At 36.2% G+C, this 21,320-nt stretch overlaps 3 protein-coding genes across 6 annotated transcripts; all 3 read right to left on the reverse strand.

The window, feature by feature from the left end:
• Nucleotides 1-2,722: 2,722 nt before the first annotated feature.
• LOC126782589 (protein LIGHT-DEPENDENT SHORT HYPOCOTYLS 4-like) lies at nt 2,723-4,110 on the reverse strand. Its single transcript, XM_050507863.1, has one exon. It carries the CDS (start codon nt 3,695-3,697, stop codon nt 3,062-3,064), a length of 636 nt encoding a protein of 211 aa, XP_050363820.1. The 5' UTR covers nt 3,698-4,110; the 3' UTR covers nt 2,723-3,061.
• Nucleotides 4,111-8,117: 4,007 nt separating this feature from the next.
• LOC126782253 (U-box domain-containing protein 3) lies at nt 8,118-13,084 on the reverse strand. The gene is made up of 5 exons (XM_050507468.1): nt 12,885-13,084; nt 11,665-11,945; nt 11,236-11,352; nt 9,135-11,015; nt 8,118-8,634 (listed from the first exon to the last, which is right to left on the reverse strand). Exons 1-5 carry the CDS (start codon nt 12,910-12,912, stop codon nt 8,575-8,577), a joined length of 2,367 nt encoding a protein of 788 aa, XP_050363425.1. The 5' UTR covers nt 12,913-13,084; the 3' UTR covers nt 8,118-8,574.
• A 4,912-nt stretch (nt 13,085-17,996) lies between these two features.
• Nucleotides 17,997-21,197, reverse strand: LOC126783348 (50S ribosomal protein L10, chloroplastic). 4 transcript variants are annotated; one of them, XM_050508802.1, is made up of 2 exons: nt 20,506-21,197; nt 17,997-18,361 (listed from the first exon to the last, which is right to left on the reverse strand). In XM_050508802.1, the coding sequence occupies exon 1, from the start codon at nt 21,177-21,179 to the stop codon at nt 20,511-20,513; it is 669 nt and encodes a 222-aa protein (XP_050364759.1). In that variant the 5' UTR covers nt 21,180-21,197; the 3' UTR covers nt 17,997-18,361; nt 20,506-20,510. The 4 variants fall into 4 exon arrangements, with proteins under 4 accessions (XP_050364759.1, XP_050364761.1, XP_050364760.1 ...); XM_050508804.1 differs by lacking the exon at nt 17,997-18,361 and adding an exon at nt 18,487-18,503; XM_050508803.1 differs by lacking the exon at nt 17,997-18,361 and adding an exon at nt 18,818-18,836.
• Nucleotides 21,198-21,320: the final 123 nt, after the last annotated feature.

The raw sequence follows: 21,320 nt of genomic DNA on the forward strand, positions 1-21,320 counted from the left end.
TACATTAAACATGAAATTATATTAGTGATTTCAAACCACTGATCTATGAGATATAAAATTTTCACTATTTTCATTATGTCTTTGAGTAAAACCCTGAGTATATTGTGAAGAATAGTAATTAAATGATACTTCATCTTTATAATTTTGCATATACTGACTTATATGTCAACCATATGGGTCGTGAGTGATTGACTGTGGGTTGTGGTACTGGTAGTTCCCATTCAGATTAAGTATTTTTCAACTTTGACCATAACCATAGCTTTGTGAAAATTGTGTATCAAATTGTGTCTATATGTTTTCACTTGATTGCATCTCATTAGAGAATAAATATGGTGGATAATGCATGTTGAATTTCCCCCATAAGGGTAAGGTTCATCATTGCTTCTTCCTATACCAAGTTCCCCTCACAACTAGTTCGGTTTTATTTCAATTTTAGATGAATGTTGAGACATGGAATGCAATATATAATAAAAAGAGTCAAATATAACAATAAGCTGGTGTAGTAGAGTTGACTATAATTTTGTGCTTTCAAAATAAAAGATTGGAGGTTTGATCATCCTAACTAGTGATTTTTTATTTTATTTGTAGTTGGTCTAACACGTGGCGATATTATGAAAATATCGGGAAATTTCGAAAGTTTCCAGATATATCAGGAAATTTCGAAATTTCCATAAAAAAATTGTTGGTATCTAACGAATCTATTCATATGCCGAAAAATAGAAATTTTTGCGTAAATATCGAGGAAATTATGAATATTTTAGTCCATGAAGAAAACAATCCTTAGCTACTTGTTGTGCAGGAAGGGCACAGTTCTAGTGTTTCCCGATAAATGTATTTACTTAAAACATGGCAATAATAAAAACGAATGAGTAAGTGGATCTAGTTAAAATTATATATATATATATAGTCTATATCCAGAGTGAAGCTTCATTATGAAATTACGGAGTGAAGTTCCAATTTTGACACACTTTGCGGTCAAATTTTTTCACCATAAGTGATTCAATATTTAGGTATGTTATTCAAGATTATCTCTACAAATTTCATCTAATTCGGACATCGTTAAGGTATTGAAATTAGATTAAATCAATGAATGAATTAAAATTGTTCAACGTGAACCGTTCGTGTAAATCTCAATTTTAAAAACTTCATTGTCAAATTGAATGAAACTTTGTAAAGATCATCTTAAATAACATACCTAAATATTGAATCGCTTATAGTGAAAAAATTTGACTGAAAAGTGTGCTAAAATTGAAACTTCACTCTGTAATTTCAAAGTGAAGATTCACTCTATATAAAAACAGTATATATATATATATATCCACAGACAAATCCTACCAAATGTAGAAACCATGTAGTATATGATGATATTACAAAGTTCAAGTTATCTAATTAGATTTCCTTCAATTTATGTACTATATAGTTAAATAGGGTCTTTTGAAGGGGCTTAAACAGGACTACTTTAGAAAAAATCCTATGTCGGACCGAAATGATTGGCAATGCGAATAGATCCTCCAAGAGTTAATGTGATCATTGTAATATAGAAACCCACTACTTCACTCAAAAGTGAAATCAATCAAGGATTTCTTGAACACAAACCCTAATTAGCTAATGTCTCTACTCTCTCCTACTATAATAGTATAATCACTGTAATGAATGAGCCGGCCAGGGATCAACTAAGTCCATTATCATCTTACATTGGCCCTAATGATGATTTATTAATTTCATACTCCGAGAGGAATATCTGACAGAAGGGTATCCAATCACATCACAGACCACAGACAAGCTGATTGCCAGATTGATTAATTAACGTAATGTTCTGTTCAACCTGTAATTTTTTTAGCAGTCAGTATGGAATTACTTAAGCCTCTATAAAGATAATACTTAGACGATTAGCTATGTTTACTTGACCAAAGTAACAAATTAACTATGGTTTGACAAAATTGGAAGTCTCACTGAGATTTTCTAATACTATTAACGGCTCACACTCTGGGTTGCAGACTTGACAATAGTGCTAATTATCTACACTAGTGCTGCTCTTTTTGATCAGTAATATCTGACCATCTGAGCCTGATATGACAAATAAGGAAAGTCTCGTATGGAAAATATACATATAATAAAAGATATATACATCTGCATGACATACCAATTAATTAAATCTCATGCAAGTATCAGATCGATCAGATGATCAGTGAATTGAAGTAAATATCTAGCAAGACTCGTGACAATCAAGTTAAAGATCAATATATTAGGTTAAATTTTGCTTCAAAAACCATGAATTACTATTGTAGAAATAATAAATGGAGCTGAGGTAGAGGCATGGAGCCATATATATCAAATATTCCTAAGACAGTAAAGTAGGAAAAGGTGGGAAACACTGAAGGAGAAGCTAAGGGGGAAGTCGGAGATAAAAGAGAGGCTTTGTCTGACCAATCAGCAACACAAATTAAAGCACTAAAGAAAGCAAGTTTATATATGGTGCTAAGAGACATATTGATATCTGACATGTTCATGTATGATCCTAATGTAGAGTACGTCCTTCAAGCTTTGTCCAGTGTTTGATTCTGAGTTAACTTGGAGTTTCCAACAGCAGTTTTCAAGAAAATTGCCATATATATGTGAATGAAAGAAAAGGTTAGAGAAGGCAGAAGTTGCAAGCTCCAAGCAAATCTATGGGTTAACTAGGCAAGTTTCGATCAGGGAGTTATCAGACAGATTCATAATGTCACAAAAAGATAATAAGGAACAATAGTTACTTTCGATCCATGCTCATAGCAAATAGAAGACACAGAAAATTAAGCACATAAACTGAAACACAAGTAGTCTCTCTAGTAGTGCTCAGAGTGGCTACCAACAACCACATAAAATTAACTGCTAAACCCTAGACAACACCCAAGTACCATACCGGCATAGACTCAGCTAAGTAGAAAAAAAAAAAGACAGGAATTTAAGAAAGAAAATACCATCTGCTAAAGCGGGACTGATCGATTTTATCTCAACTCGTATAGCTCATCATTTTCCATTGATTATATCAATGGATCATCGTTAGAGCTATAACTTGAGCTTACTGACAGCTGGCACCCGGAGGAGGGTGGTGCTGAGGTGGTGGTGGCAACTGTTGTGGCAGCGGGGGGCGCTTCCGCTTCTTCTTCTCGTAGCTAATTCCTCTTGCTTTGGACTGCAAGTCCCGGACCTCACGAAGATAGAGCCTAACGGCTCTAGCTCCGAAAGGATTAACTTCCGGCTTGCCTCCGTTTTCTTCGAAGGCGGCCCGAAGCCGACCGATGAGGGCATCCAGGCTTCCCCAGGCCTGACGCAGCGGGCAGGGGCAGGGGGCTGGCGGATTGGGGTGACCATAGAAGGGACAGATTGGAGTGTGGACTTTAGTCTTCCCGAACTGGTCGAGGTAGCGGAGGAATTCGAGAACATGAGCACCGCTGCAGCGGGAGAGGGAGAGCGGAGGGCGGTGGTTGTTCAGGTACTGCCCGAAGGTGTTCCAGTCACGGCGCTTTTGGTTCTCGTAACGACTACTGGAAGCAGGGGAAGATGAAGAAGAAGAAGCCGAGACTGCTAGTGTCACACCAGAACCAGCTGCGCTGCTGGTTATCATCATGCCAGGTGTGGTCATGATTAGGTTATGGTTCTGAATTTTGTGTTCTGTAGAGTTGGGGGAGTCATCCATCTCTGGGATTGAATCCATGGATTTACTAATCTCCTTTTTCTTCTTTTAGGGTTTCTGATTCTCACCACAGAGAAGAGAGAGTTTGGATTTAATAACTTTGGAAAAAGAGTGGTCCGGAGAACTGTACTGGATGAATCTCTGATTGATTTCTAGTGTCTGATTATGAAAACAAGGAAACAAAACAGACCGTAATTATTGATTGATATTACAGACGGAATTCCATATTCTGAAAAGGGATGGATGGAGGAGAGAGAGACAGGGAAATGAAGCTGGAAATGGTGAAGCAAGAAAAAGAGTGTGGTGATCTTTGTTGTGGATGTGAATATGTGATGAGATTGATGGGAGAGCTTTGAAGGACTGTACCTCTTGACTCTTTCTCTCACAGAGACACAGTTTTCAAGTACTTTTTTGTGTTTTGCTTAAATGGTTCGAGCTAGACGGAAATCTTGAAAATACGAAGGGACGGCCGGGTTTCCCTGCTGGAAAGGGTTGAGCAAAACAACTCATCACAATAAATTCCAATTAGGGGAGATAAACACAATGACAGAGAAGAGAATTGTGCATTTAGGGCTTTTTATGACAATGGAAAGGCATTTGGGATAGCCGGTGAAAATGTGAAATGGTGACAGGAACTCCAGAAGGGGGTAAAATAAATAAGGTAATTATATACATTACATGATTTTCTTTCTTGACTAGTACCCTCTTAGCTCTACTGTTGATTTGAATGACAGTTCCTATCTGAATGACTAGAGTGCCCTTGTGAATTTCTTGTCTCTCAATGCCTTCTCTTCTTTTTCTCCCCAAAATAAGACTTCAACTCCTGACACACAAATTATGCCCCATCTCAGCTTTAGAACACTTGGAACAGTCACCTATACATCTATGGAATCCCTGTGGGACTTTCGAGTTTTTGCAGAGAGCCCCAACCCAGCGTGAATAAATTTTTAGAGATATCGGGCGGAGATGTACATAAAATAGGGTTAAACACATCCATCCATTTCCAGCCACAGAGCCACAGATATATATATCCACTAACCCTAATGATTTGATAATTTCATGGTAATAAGGAAACAAGAAAACATTATCTACATTATAAACGTGATAAGTTTAAGACTGCAACCTACATAACGTTCCAGCCCCTCAAAGTAGAAGGCCATAGTGATCGACAGGGTGACCACTTCAAATCCCGTCTCAATCCTAATGGTAGCCTTCTTCACACCTTAACAAGATTTTAGCTTGTTTATGTTATTCTTAGATTGACAGTGTTGAGTTACTGATGAAACAATAATCAACTCTCTTAAACCATTCATCTTAGAGTGGCGGATCTGAACGGACAAATGATATGAACACGCTTGAAAGAATCACATGATGCAACTCATAGTTTAGGGTCCCATTATCATCATCTCCTACGCATAATATTGTACGTAATGCCTCTCAAATCTCAAATAGTAGAATGCAACATAGACTGGCATGGCCATAATTTCTTCTATCACATTAATATGTATAGCGATAGGTGTGGCTTCTAGAGCATGTTCATATGCACATGATTGTAAGCTTCATGTATACTGTTTTTATGCCAAAATCATATAACAAAATTCAACATACAATACCCAAATTATTGCTCACTCTAATTTAGTACTTTACATTTGAAAACCATCGCATTAATAACTCAAGTTTCTATTTCAACCTAATTCATTCCGTTAATTAATACTATTAGTGACTTCATATCCCACAAAATTTTAGGGGTATTTTTGTTACTTCAATTTCTTCCGATTTCATTTTTCATTTCCCTCTAATTTCAACTTCTATTTAAAAAAAATAAGTTAATTAATTCATATAATTTATTATAAAATTAATAAACATCCTTAATTTAACACAACTATTACAGACAAACTAAAGTTCGCAATTACATAATAAACTAGCATATATTTCATATTGTATGTGTCCATCAACCAACAACTATATTGTTATAATAATATGCTAAAAAACTCTATCATAGGCATTTAAATGTTTCAAAAGTAAAATAAAATGTCTATATAACAATTGGTTTGAATGGTAGAAAATACTGGCTATAAACTAAGTGAAATCAGTGAGAAATAAAGTGGTGAAAATGCCCTTAAAAATTAATAGAAAATAAAATCATTAACAATGTTAATTGACGGAAAGAACTAAATTAACCTGAAATATAAATTTGAGTTGCTAACGTAATAATTTTTAAATATGAGGTAACAAAATTTAAAATAGCCAATAGTTAGAATATTGTTTATTGAATTTATCCTTTCCCGTTATGTGTATGTTTCGTAAACCTATTATTAACCCCAAATATAGAAAATGACTGACAATGCTATGATTCAACAATGCAATAGGGTCAATTACGATGACTGATTGATGATGAAAAGGGCCAAACCTACATTAATATTGCAACTGCCAACATATATATCGATCATCTTTGATCTTTCACATTCATACACTACAGTCATTTACGTACACTTTCTGAGTTCTGAACATGGCAACTGTTACTACACAGTAGTTTTTAGTACGATCAAAACCATTATTGCTAGATTCCTACTTATAAGCGAATTTATATATATATATATATATATATATATATATATATCTGTGACTTCAAGAAGTTAATAATATATGTGATCGATCTAGTTTGAATTGTGGGTCGTTAAAGGATCTCTATAGCTGTACATTATGGGAGTTTATCTCACATAATCACCCCGAGTGTGGTTAAAACCACAGAGCTAGCTCGCTCCATTGAGGATAATTGGATAAAGAAAAGGATGTAGTAAAGCTCCATAACCTCAATTACCGTTCTAATTCCTACGCAAGAGACCGGTCCTGTATCTCAGATCTTATTTGTTTCTTCTCTTGCTTTCTTTGGGGTTAAGATCTGACACGATCTTAGAATTACATGGCCGGAGTCATAAATCTCGCGATCGGTACTATAATGGCGTTCTGTTGATCTGATCATTATTTTCTATATCGGGATGCATGTGAGTCGTGTGAGGACTACAGAAAAAAAATGAGCACTCGATCATCCTCTTTTAATTTGTTTCTTCATAATAATGTTGGTTTATTTGATCATTCGCTCATAGTTGATATAGTTTGTTTAATTTGAGCTTAGAAATAATTAGTTAATTACTTCACTACATGTGTAATTGTGTATTAAGTTTCACTGTTTTATTATTAGTGTGACTGTGTGAACCTACTCAATCTACGTATGTACGTGTAACGAAAATGAGTCAATGATCACTACTCATGCATGTTAATAACACCCATGTCACTCGGTCTATTAATAAATCAACCCAACTTAGGAATATAATTGATTTCTATTCTTTTGTCACTGGACAGATAATTATGCATGCAACATAAATTAATAAACGATTCTTTGTTTTCCTGAAGCGTACTAGCATATATTTCTTTGGTCGTTTAAAGCAAATTTGTATGGTTCTTCTACTTTTACTCAAATATAAAAGTCAGTAAAATACATCAACTTCACTTTGTGCTATTCATGTCATCTTCAATTATTGTCTCATTAGTTTGATTTAGGATCATGGAGATCTACTTTAACAACAAACTAACAAATTCCAAATGCATCTAGCTATTCTTATCTAAATTCGCATGTGAGCTCTCCAAGTTGTGTATTGGGTCACAAGCAACCAATCACGAAACATATATTGGTCAAGCTCTCTGGATCTCAATATAAGATAGTTGTAATGCAAAAAATATTGGTCTCCAGGTAACATATATAAAGAGAGATCCCCAAATTAGTCTAAATTCAGTGCTTTTTCTCGCAAAGGCTCACCTCACATGAAAAATCAATTTCATTCACCGAGTACCTCTCTTGTGACCTTGTTCCCTGCTGCGGCCTGCTGCTTGAATGTTATATCCGACTCGAATTTCCCCTCGCAGTAGTTAAAAGTAAATTCTAAATAGAGAGACGCGCATAGTTTTCTTTACCTGCATATGTAATCGAACTGTTTCATCATTTATTTTCATTTATTTAAAAAAATATTTACTTACCATTACTGATTGTATCATGGCCAACACCAGCCTTCTATTGAACCAAAACGTAACAACACCAACCTTGTGGATCATACATTCTCCGGCAACCAAATCATAATCAAATCTAGTTGATACCGTCGATCAGCTTGTGAGGTTGCTATTAGAAATTAATTAATAAACTTGCAAGACACTTTTTTTTTCCAAATTATTGATTTGGGCCAAATTGTCATTTTAACCCGTCTTTATCAAAGTCCGGGCAGCCAACTGCCCGTATATTTTTTTTTCCTCCTCTTTTTCCAGGGGAAAAAGCAAAGCACAAATGAAAATAGAAGAAACCTCTTTCTTTGTCTCAAAACTTTTCAATTGAGAGCTTAACCAAACCTTTAGTAGAATCAATCAAAACATCAAATATAAGAATAAAAAGTGCCGAGAAAACCAGAATTAGTGCGCATAATATAGCATATGGTATGATAAATTAAAGTCTCTGATCATACTGCAGATTCCACAAGAGTATATTATATGTACAGGGTATATGCACAGCAATGTATTCGAACCAAATCAATCACAGCGGTCACTCAACGAAGCTATGTTCTCAATGAAACTAAGAGCAAAAGCAGCCTACCTAGCATAAGTACAAGAGAAACCAAAATGTAGAACAAAACACACAGAAAGAGAAGTTTGGAGATCCTAGGCTCAATCAATCCTTAGCTCACTCATCAAAAAAAAAATGTGCAAAAACTTTACACTCTTCTAAAATCAAAAGTACAAGTAAAGAATATGTGGAAAAAGAATGGCCCTATAAAATTCTCGAGGGAGAAGAAATATTATGGAGGAGCAAAATCAGGAGAGAAAAAAATCTGCGGCAGTTCAAGAAAATGTTTCTATTTTCCTTTCATAGCCCCTCCTCTCTGATTCCGGAAGTGGCTGAGAAGCTGCTGTGCCTGCATAATTCATGTAAAACATATCATCTTCTTTGTACCACAACTCCAGTCTCCAGATAAATCTTATCGATCTCCACATTATGAAATGCTTGGCATATCTACAGTTTTAGTATGGACTCAATAGGGACAGACATTTATTTTCTGCAAACCATAGATGAATTTTTACTTCAACAAAAACCACACATGAAAATATGAGATCTGTTTTTCATGTCTGAGGTTTCTTGCAAACCTTTGACATTATGGAGTCATCTCCTTTTAATGATAAGTAAATGTGTCAATCACCAGGGCAAGAGGGGTAAAACTTCTTTCTGGATTGCTAAATAACAGTCGATGAAATGATGGGAAGAAAAAGCACTGGTTTCTTCAATAATCAGTTTGTTTCTCTCTATTTTTTAGAAGTTGGCATGGGCCCTAACAAGTCATCAACAATATTTAACGAACAGAGAGCAGATAAACAGAGCGCTAGGTAAATATGCATGAACGATTATTAAACTACATACCTTTTCCTTTGCTCTTGTAGTGCCAGACTGAGATAAAGCGACCAGGGGAGGAACAGCTCCTTCCTGAAGAACCATAGTACAAAACTTTGGACTATGAAGGCACAATTGCAGGAGAACAGAGGCAGAGTTTTCCTTTCCCCTCTGAGAACCTGATTCCACAAGCTCAACTAGTAATGGAATTCCTCCTCCCCGAGCAATTGCTAAGCGCCCCTCTGCAATGGTGGACAAATTTGCCAGAAGAGCAACAGCTTTATCAGCCATCCCAGTGTCAGGGTCCATCAACTCAATAAGGTGCTTCACAGCCCCCGCTTGAACTAGGCGAGCCTTATTTTCGTGAAAAATAGAGAGGTTAAACAGTGCTGTAGCAGCATCTTTCTTCCCTCTAAGAGTCCCAGAGCATAGAAGATCAACCAAGGCCATCACTGCACCAGAACGGCCAATTTTGGCCTTGTATTCATCCAACACAGAGAGGCTGAATAAAGCTGCAGCTGAATTCTCTTTGGCACCGTCATTTCCAGTTTTCAAAACATGGATTAGTGGTTCAATTGCTCCTGCTTCTGCAATCATGGCCTTATTGTCTTCATTAATTGATAAATTCAAAAGAGCTGTCACAGCATGCTCTTGCGTTATCTTCACGTCTGAATATAAAAGCGAAAGCAATGGTGTTATAGCACCACACTGTCCTATAATAATGCGATTATCCATATTGTGCTTTGCAAGAAGCCGCAATTCTTCTGCAGCCATAGTTTGCACTTCGTCTAATTGGCTCTTAAGGTCTTCAATTAATTTCATGACATGAAATGTTGTTGTCAACCCATCAGACTCTGAGCAAGAAAATGGAAGCAGCTGTTTGTTTGGGTAATTAGGACTGTCCTGCCATGATGCCACTTCTGCTTTGGCATTTGAAAGGTGAGACTTTTTTCCAGATAGGCCAGGGAAAATTCCTGATTCTTTATTTGGAGTACAAGCACTAGGATGCTCAAATGTGATTTCTCCAGAAAACTCATCCTTTTCATCCTTATTGGATATCCCTGATACCTTAATAGATGGTGGAGGCATATAGTCAACACTGGAAACAAAACTTGAAGCTGATTCACTCCTGCTATGAATATATGACTGTTTTGGTGATGCCTGGCCTTTTTCACCTCTAGGACATCCATTGGAGTTTTCTCCACTCAATCTAGGAGATACATCTTTTCTTTGCTTCTCAACTTCGACAGAGGATCTTGATATCACATTGCTACTGCTGATATGGTACTGGGTATCTGTGTGAATTAAACCTTCAGGAGAGATGTGACCTGATGGAGATGAAAAGGTCATAGCATTAGTGCAGTCAGGGTTCTTCGCATGTTTAATATTATTTTCCTGACACCAACTTTCTACCATAGCTTTGAAAGTATAATTGGGAATGAGGTTTGTATGTGTCAGCCTGTGACGGGTCTTGGGGCAGATAATCAACCCATGATCAAGCCATTTTTGGATGGCAGTTCTCTCATATGTTTGACCCGAAGCTACAATCACAGGATCCAACATGAGTTCTGAAGACAAAGGGCAGCGGAAATATGGAGGGACCGGGAAGCCAGATGCGGTAATGTGGTCACTTTTAACCATGAATTCGCGAATATGAGAGACAAAAACCACAACCTGATCGATTTGAGCTAGCTCCCCCCTAATATCACGAACCTCAGCATTCATTCTTTCCTTTTCCACAGCAATACTTTCTTTCAGCAGTTCTTGACTGGAAGTCAAGCTAAGCAATTCCGTAATTTTCATAAGATATTTGGTGGAAGGCATGAAATCTTTTGTTTGACTTTTCAAAGCCTCTTCTAAGTATTCTGTTACTTTTTCAGGCTTCAAACGTTCAATTTCCTGCATACATTGCTGCAAGATTTTTCCAGATATTAGGCGTGTACTTATCATGATTACTTTTATAGCAACAAAATGATCATCAGACGTAAACTAAATAACAGACTATAAGAACTAGGGTAAGATAATGGGGAGAAGATATTTGGATGAAATTAGTGAAATTTCAGAAAACAACTAAACTCTCTACTTTTGAGAAAATGTTATATATAGATGATATTGCGAAGTTAGTAAATACCTGAAGACCCATTAAACCTGAAGCAGATGAAGACGACTGTAATAATCTACTTAATGTACAGCAAATCTTGAGCGATGAAGTTTGTATCTTTGTTAACAATGGCTCACTCCGCAAAGCCTGAGGATAAATTGTAAACAGATTGAAGTTAAATCATAAAGAACCCTTATAAACTCATACTCACGCACATTCGAACACATACTCACAGCCATACATACACCAAAACAATCTGTGACCTTATTATAACTCCCAGGGATGCATAGCAGCAGAAGTTTTTGATGTCATAAGAAATCTAAAGCTGTACCATGTTGGTTAAAAAATTTATATTCTTAAAATTTATTTTTATATGAAAAGGGTGCATACAAGAAACCCAAGCCATTTCTAAACAAAAATCCTCAAGAGTAGAAAGATACACTCATTCAGTTAACTTACACTTAATAGTTTGCTTGACTTTGGAGACCAGTTTTCCATGAATTCCCTGGCTTCATTGACAACCATATCCAATTCTTCACACTCTTGAAAAAGAATGTTATCTGAAGGTATATGGTAATCAACTACCTCATCAAGTAATGGCTTCAAAAGCTTCAATACATCAACTATGGTTCTGTAAACCTTCTGAACAGGCACAGACCTAAGTGTTTGGCATGAAACTAAAAGAACCAGCCGAGATATGCTATTAATTAGACATTTTATAGATGCTGTGTCCATCTCACCTGTTTGAGGAAGAAAAGAAATTCAGAATTCAATACTAAAATAACACAGACAAATATAATAAGAATGTGAACTTAACCAAAATATTTCATGTTCTGCCCCAAGTAGTTTCATTTTTAATAAGAGTGCCTTTGGAATCACCATTAGACCAATGAGCAGTTTTCGCTTCTAAATCTCCTGCATGATTTATATCTTACGTTTACATCACAAGTTAATAAATTGGTTAAAAGCGACTCAGACTTAACTATCATGCTGAGTTTCACACTAATGGTCCTAAAAACAAATCTAATCAAGCAATGAAACTCACAATATGCAAAGAAAAGACACTTCAGGCCCAATGGTCATCTGTTTCTGATTCAAAGAATAGATCTTTACTGCCGAAAACGTTTCAAACTCAATACAGTGAATTGATTTCACTGTGGACTCATCATCAATAGGACAGGAAAAGGAGGGAAAGAAAATTTGTAAAACACTATACGAGACCAAAATATAAACAAGAACCTCAGTTGAACTTAGTTGAATAAGTAAATTTGTGTTTCCTGTTTTCTCTAAGGAAGCCAAACAAAATGAGATTCAGAAACCATAATTCCTCCATTTCTGTATGTCTTGAGCAATGCCATAGGTATGTAAATTGACTAAATTCACTATACTAAAACCCCTTAATTATCTCCACAAGCCAAAATAAGATAAGACATAAACCCACAATATCAACCGAAAAAATGAACTGATTAAACAGTTTATAGATTATCAAACTCGCTATTGAAACCCAGAAAATTTGCACAAATGCCAGAGGAGCTCAAATTGAAGCTCAACAAAGCACCCCAGCCCAATTAATCTCCAACACATTTCAATACAACAAAATTACTAAACATATGAATGAATAAAGCTAAGAAATCCAACATTGCAGAAATAAAAAATTTATCTTTGAATCAAAACCTTACCCCCTCTATGCCTGGTGGCTTGAGCCATAAACAGATCTTGATAAACCCAAAGATGAAAACTTCAGCATGAAATCCTCAATGGGTTAGTCAAAAAGGATCAATCTTGGAGAATCAATCTAGACCCTCATGCACTGCTTTCATTACAAAGCTGCATGAGAGAGAGAAAGAGAGAGAGAGAGCAAATGTTCAAGGAATGAGAGTTTTTTGTGTGTGACAGAATGAATAGTTTTTGATGGAATGAGAAAAATAAGAACTAAAATGGTGGGGCCTATATGGTTGCAGATTTGTTGGGGTGAGGGGAATATTTAAGAGATTAATGAGAGAGAGTGAGATGGTAAACAAAAGTAAACATTTAAAGGAGGCTTTAGGATGTACTAATCATGATTAGGAGAAATTGTAAGAGAAGTCAAGCCTTTTTCCTTAATTAAAAAAGGATTGAAGATTGAAGATTGAAGAATGCGCGCAATGGAACAATGCTATCCAGAAAAAAGATCCTACAGAGAAGACCACGATTCTTTGTCCAACTATCTCTGATTACTAATGTATCCCTCATATCTTCACAAATTTACCATGTTCCTTGGCTTCCTTCATAAAGGGATAAAAAACATTATCTACCCAAGAAAAAAATAGAAGATTTTATGTTTAAATATTTTCGATCGATATAAATTTGACGACCATCTTTAATTTATCCATTCAATGTCCACCTCCTCAAATGCTGTTATGTGTCATTCTTTTCTTTTTTACCATGGTTAATATTTATTAAGTATTATAATACTAAACTAAATGATATAGGATAACTTTGTTTTTTTTCTTTAAATAAAACATTGTCTTTCTTTATCCTTACGAACTCTACCTCTCTCTCTCTTCTTGAAATCTCATATATCTTGCGCATAAGATTTCAAGTAGAACTTGGTGCTATTAATAATTCCAAATCATCCAATATCGAAGGATATATAACATTAGATGATAATGAATTAATGATCGACATATATTAAATAAGTTTTCAAAATTGATTTCAATTGTTTTCATCCATGAGTACATGCTTCCAAACTTAAGGAAAAGCAACTCCCAGCAAAGCTATAGGAAAAACAAAGAAGAAGATATTAATTCCCATGTATGATGAAAAACAAAGAAAAACAAGCCCCATTTAGAATTCATTTATAATATTGTTAATCATGATTAAAGAAAAGAACACATGGTAGCATTTGAGGAGGTGAGCTTTGGGTGGGCAAACTAAGGGTGATTGACAAATTTATATCCATTTACAGTGCATTTGGATGAGAAAATTATGAAATATGTAGGACTATATATATGATGACATCTTGAAATCCATCAATCTAAATTCAATTAATTATAAATTATATTGTTTGGTTATATTTATGTGGGATTTGAATTGTGTAGTAGATTAGGAAAGTTTGAGACATATTAAAAACAATTAAATTTTAAAATCCTTTTTTTTTTGTAAAAATAATGGAACTTGTAGATGAATTTGTAAATGACACATATTTTATAGGGAATTCAACTGAGGAATCTAAACGATGAATTCATTCGTTTCTTTTTCACAAGAATTTAGAATTTCCTATTTAACAATGTCAAACGAGAGAATTGACCGTTAGGAATTATAAAATCCTTACTTTCAATTAAAAATATCCTCATGTTTTCTCTCCTCCAAACACACTGTTAAGCAAAGAAAATGATTTTTGATAAAGGCACAGCCTTTTCAATATGCTAAGCGTTGTAAGAGCCGCCACTTCATTTGATCATATTGGTTAAACTAACCCTACAGATGAAGGTTGAAAGTATAATGTCACCATATGTAATTAGAAAGTTGATAATGTTAAATCAGGGTGACAACTTCTATAAAAGGGCTGCATATTATCATTATCTCAAGTTAATTATAGACACATTTCATGTGTTGTGTATTACTCTCCAAGTAAAATTTAGTATGACAACCTACAGTATATTGTGTTCATGAGATTTAATATGGAAACATGTTTAGTTGTCTTGCACATTACTCTTCACATATCACAAATCATTATTATTTAATTGAAAAACTTAAAACAAACTCATGAAATTGATTAGCATTTGAATGAAAAATATTAGAATTCATGAAGGTGGAGATATAAAAATATGAAAATTTATGTCAATTTCTTATGATTAGACTCATCAATAAGCAATTATAAAAGTTTAACATGTATTTTGTCACTTAACCCAAAACACAATGAAGCAGGACGTACACAAAATGCTAAAAAAGGATGATTAGAACAATACATACTCCTGGGAGCTGAATGACCTCAGATTATGGAAGATCCAAACAAATGCACACTTGGCATTAACCCTAATGAAATTGACACCTACGGACCTACCTATTATCATCAGTTACAAAAATCCATCAAAAACATTTCTGCAGATTATGAGTTATCATATGACTAAAGTTCTCAACAATTCATAACTTGATTTACTTGCTACCTACTCCACACTCATAAAATGATTAGGATTCCATGTTTTTTTTTCATGGCTTTTAGAATAATATCCTCTTTTTAAGGCTCACCATAAAGAATAAGATGGAATTTTACCCTTTTATATGTTGCCGCTATGCCTACTTCACTCTTCTCCTACTCCTAGCTAGCAAACATAAACCCCATACCTACCCAACCAAACTATACCTAAGCATCTTGTTTGTTTGTTTCCTCTTTGACGATAAGGTGATTAGCGTTTAGGACAAATTCACTGAACCATTGATGTGATAAAAAGAAAAAGGTGAATACTATTTGAAAATTGGGAACTGATTCTTGAGGCTTTCACCAGTAGTTTTGTGTCCCAACTCTTTGCAGCTAGTACTAGTTTTGCTAATTACAGCATGCATGAGATTTTGTATCTGATTCACGTGAAACAATGACAAGCAACAAGTTGTGTGTGGGGGGGGGGGCATTTTCATTGCAGCAACTCTGCTATAAGAACAGTGATGTCCTGGTCTGTCTGTGTTGCTCCATAAATGGTAGAGATCATCCTTCTATGATCAAATCACTATGCTGTTTCATAGGCATGTGAACCTGTAAAACTGTAAACCAATCTATGACAACCGTACGCGTACATGCATTTATTTGCTAACACTGAAATTTCTACTATGAGTTGAGTACACTCTTCAAACCCAGTTTTCTCTACGTATGAGACTGTGCTCAGATTGCATTATTGCACAACACTTTGGTCGCCTTTAAATGCAAAACAAGATTTGGAAGTGAGTCTCTGTCAGGACAAGCTTTAAAAACTTTTATTTACCATGGCCAGGAGCCCAGGACTGAGGAGTACGTACTACTGTTTCTCATCTGCATCAGTATTTGGGAAAAAGAAAAAGTTCTTAATTAGGGAAATATCAACACGACTTTTCCTTTCTGCATAATTCTAGTGCAGAAACCCTTCTGCTACACAGATCTGTAGTGCTTAATTTTGATATAAATTTATAGGTAATACTGCTTAAGCTCTATAAATTAGTAATCACAAGGTGGTTTAAAGCTCAATGTGTGATTCCTTGTCTTTTGCTCAGTAAGCAAAACCTTTTCATAATTTGATTTCTAAACTTAAAGCTACACTTGACGTACACGCTCAGTTGGCCTGTTGCTACTTTCAAAGGACATGATCATTAAAGATTTGGTTCCCCATTTGTCCATATTGGTAGTCGAGATCAACAAACTTCACATAAAAGAGGAGTCGGTTACTTCAACGACTCCGAGTTTTAGTCCTCATGGTCGTTCACTTGTCTAGGGATCTTTAAAGCTCAATGCATGTAAGTAGCTTAAAGGAACTTATGCCTTCTAGATTTACGAGACATTTCATCATACATCTTAGTATTTCTCTTCGAAGATCTGCATTAACAGGACTGTGTTGAAACATCGAGCGATTGCCTTCAACACCCATTTAGACATGCATTAGAGTGCTACACTGACACTCGCATACATCAACGGCTGGCAGCTATTCATCCGTGAATACAAAGCAAATGTCATGTACACATTGGGCAAACCTTTGAGGTGAGATTTAGAGAATAGAGAGGACACAAGTTGGAGGAAATATGTCTTTTGTGACAGACTTGTGTCAAGCAAAGCAAAGCCATGTGCATTTAGTTTGACATAAATGGAAGGTAGGGTCTTTGATGTTGAATGGATCCTTCTCATCCTATTAGTAAGTTAGGAACATAATCTACTAACAATACACTACTAAACAATATGGGATTGCTTCATTATCCTTCTGTGTCTGATATCTATCACAGTCTTCAAATGTCAATTCCAGGTTTTATAACATGAGGAACCGCACAACCGAAAAAATAGAGAATCTGTAGTAACTGAAATAATGAATTACAAGGTAAGAAATTAAGAATGTAATATTTATGTTAAAGTTATATCCAACTAAATTTTAGCTTTAACATTTGAAATTCAAATTGATGCTAAAATAGAGTATGATACCAAATATAGCACTCTTCAGTTTGAAGGGCAAATTAGTGAAATTAAAAAAGTTATTAATTATAGACAAACTCTTAATATGGTAAGTTTGCTTATTTGAAATGGGTGTAAAATGAAAGAAAATTATGTATGAGTTATTTAAAAGAGACTTGACAATATTGAATTTATATCTAACTAGTCTTTTGACACGCTCTAACGTGCTAATTTATTTTATTAAATTTAAGAAAAGATGGAGAAAATAATAGTGGAGTTATCCTTTCAAAAAAATAGTGGAGTTGTGGTTAGAGCCCACTACCTAAAATTCCTCCCACAGTAATTTTTTTTAATTTTTTTATTCTTTATTTTTTGATTTCCTGATCTAATCATTATCTATTAAATATTATAATTTTAGAGTTTTAATAGATAAATGGTCAATCTGGTATTTCCTGATTGGCGGTTACAGATGACAAATTACTTAAATTTATAGAGATTTGATCCAGAATGAGTTTCATTGTCATGTCACCTTCAAAGAGAAGGAAAGAAACATAGATATGGAGTATGAGCCAACCAACAGCGCACATGAACAGGAATTTATATAAATGATTCAATGTCCAAGTTCATCTGCTTTTGTTCCAAGCTGTGTTTGTAGTTGCTACAAGTCCATAGCATTTGGCTTGCTTCCTATTTTGTACAGAATCTCCACTTCAACCACCCTGAAACAAAATTTGAGGATGAATGATTGGCCCCTTGACCGAAACCTCCAAGCGAATTGGTGACAGATTCAATAATGCTTCTGTTCATGGGGACAATCGAGGTCTCGTTATCTTGTTTTTTGATAATGTTGAGCTAAAATGCCGACTTGGATAGAATCGCACAGGTTCATTTCGTAGTCATCTTTCCTGGTTTATGCCTCCATCCAGGAATAGAATCGCACAGGTTTATTCTGTAGTCACCTTTCCCGGTTTATCCATCCAGTGCTTGCAGACCCTGAGTGTCGCAACTAACAGCAGAGAAGCAATTGCTTTACAGCCCGGAAACTGGTCACTGCAGGGAAGTTTGTACCAACTAGTGTCAACTGTTCGTAAGTACAAAATGTCCATGCAACTTAAGCAATTACTGAGGTTTATGAAGCAGCTTCTACTTCTGCAGAGGTTTGGGCAATCATGAGGGGATGGGAAGGCATGGCCTGATGAGTGAAGAGAAGTCACATGGCATTGTTCTCCAGAAAGAGAAAAGACTCAGATACAAGAATCATACATGACATGAAAAAAAAACGAGTAAAATGGATCCACCACAGTGAATTAAAATCAAAATCCATATGCATTGTTCACATGATAATTTACTTTATGAAATTGAATATCTACTGAATTGAGGCATAAAAGCAAAGGCTGAATCTTTTCTTTTCTGATGAAAAAACAAACTGTTAACTTCCAGCTGCAAAGCCTATCACTGGGATTCTGATGGAACAGCAATCAGTTAAGAAAGGTTTTGGCCTTCTCTGCCAATCACCGTGTCAAAACTGCAACCAAGATCAAACTTTCACCCACAGAAGCAAACACTAGAATGCATCTAGAATCAAACAGTTTTCTTAACACATTGTTGTCAACTAAAATCAAACAAGATTGAACCCCACAATGAATTTGACTGGAAAATGAACTTTTTAGGAATAGAAAAATTTAATTGCAGTAAGCAATTGTGAGTGTCTCACAAAGCCAGCAATTTCATGATAATTTGGCAGAGCTAAAAGAGACCAATGTAGTATTCTAGGTTCTGCTGTTCTGCAAGTACCAAGGACAAAACATATTCCAATTACAAGACCTTTAAGCTAGGATTCTCATCCCATCAAGGCTGTACGCAATAAGAAAAAATTCAAAGATGTTGGAAAGTAACAGTGCTACCAGTTTATTGCCTATCTACAAGGAACTTTTAACTCATTCCACTTTGCAGGTGTTGGACAAGTAACTCAGCAGGAGATTGTTAATTCACTGAACCAAGACTTTGGTCATCAACTATGATTTTACATGATCACAAATTTCTACTTAAAAGGAAACATAGTGGAGAAGCCCAAGAATTAGAAACTATTTGAAACGTGGTTATCTTAGCTCATTATTGAATATGGAACCAAAAAATTATTGCATAGTGACTGGTATGTTATATAAAGGTGCAGTGTTTCAGTTTTTCACAGAATGCCTGGAGAAGGCATTGTCTTGTTTACATTTTCAGGGGGAATGTTTCCAGATAACATGTTTTAGGGGCATTGTGGTAGCGCTATTGTGAGTAATAAGATGGATTATGGCAATGCAACCTCACGCATGTGGTGCAACTCTTTCCCATCAATTTGAAAACTCACTACATGTGCTCATGTTCCACCAAATTCTTTTTTGGCCAACCTTCCCCCTAAGCCTGAGAACTGATAAATCCTTGGCATGTTAAATGGCATGACTAAGTATATTCATCTCCTATCCAATGTCATTTATATAAGGAAATTGGGGACAAGCAGTAACATATACAGAAATATACTCCAGAGGGAAAATGGACCAAGACCATAGCTTTACAGCTTAAGCTAGGGCCCTGAAGCAAACGTGGCACTATTGAAATAACATTAACAATAGTCAGGCCCAAATTTTTATTTAATAAATCACTGCTGCCTCTACTCTCCGTATCCTCATTGATAATCATCATGAAACTCAATAGAAACATCATCAAGTTATCACCTAATGGCAAGGCTTTCTGTTTGTTTTACATGCCATACAAATTTAGTCTGCCTTTTACAAATATGAACAATGCCAGTTTGTATTAATGCAAATGTGAAATTACAGTTCACTTCTTCAAATGTGAAATTACATGCTCATATGTTAAGAACTCTATAGATTTCATAACACATCTAGTAAACGAAGATTGTTGCATACAATTATAATCAAGTGGAACAACTATTCTTTTAGGCATTGTGTCTTCTACACACAGGCATAGATTACGCTGCAAAGAATAAAAACCATACTAGAGCAGCCATTAAGCACATATAGCCGTAAAACCGAAGATCATCATTACTTGCTAAGATTCCAATTTTACACAAATCTACAGCTCTTTCATACTTCAATCGTCAACAAAAAACAACCAAATGCAATCATTCTACAACAACAACAACAAAATCATAACAGCTGGTTTCTTCAAGTTCAAGGTACACTTACACCAACTATTGCCCTCCCTCCTGCTCCAATTTCTGCACATAAGCCTGCAAAGTCATCACCAGCTCCCTCGCCGGCGCCTGAATTGTCCCCACCACACTCGACGCCGGGCCCTTAAGGCTTCCGAGCAGCTTGGCATAAATCTCCAGCCTCGTCGGCATCGTCTCCAGCGCCTTAAACTCGCCGGGGCCATAAAACTTGCCCTCAAACACGGCCCCGGTGAAGTCATTCTCAAGCTTCCTCTCCCTCTGAAACTCCCGGTAGGGCTTAATCGCCGGCGGGATCTCCTCGCTGTGGACGAACAGCCAGGCGTTCATTCCGGTCATGCAGGGCTTGAGGGCCTCCCACGGGGTGCCCTCGATGGCTTTGATGACGAGGGTGTTCTTGGCGACGATGAGCTTGGTGGAGTCCGGGAGGGCCTTGCGGAGGTCCTGGAGCTGTTTGACGGAGAGGCCCTTGAAGGAGATGCCGGCGAGGAGGTAGCAGTTTTCGAGGTTGGTCTTGATTGTGGAGACGGTTTCTTCTTTCTTGGTGCGGGAGATGGCGGAGCGGATGGTGGAGGAGGAGCGGCGGGTGGGGAATGCGGGCCGGGTCGGGAGAGTGAGGAATGGGTTGGCGGGTCGGGTTAGGGATAGGGGGGAGTGTGGGGGAGGAGAGGAGAAGAGAGTGGCTTCCATTGTCGAAAGGAGAAGAAGAAAGTGAGAGTGTTGTTGGATTCGTTGCCTTATCTCTTTGAGGTGTTTTTGGTGTAAAAATTTTGAGTAAGTTTGGGAAATTGCAGGATAGACCTTTGAGGTTGTCATAATTGAAAATTGTAC

Source organism: Argentina anserina, chromosome 2 (assembly GCF_933775445.1).
Source record: "Argentina anserina chromosome 2, drPotAnse1.1, whole genome shotgun sequence".
Lineage (NCBI taxonomy): Eukaryota > Viridiplantae > Streptophyta > Magnoliopsida > Rosales > Rosaceae > Argentina > Argentina anserina.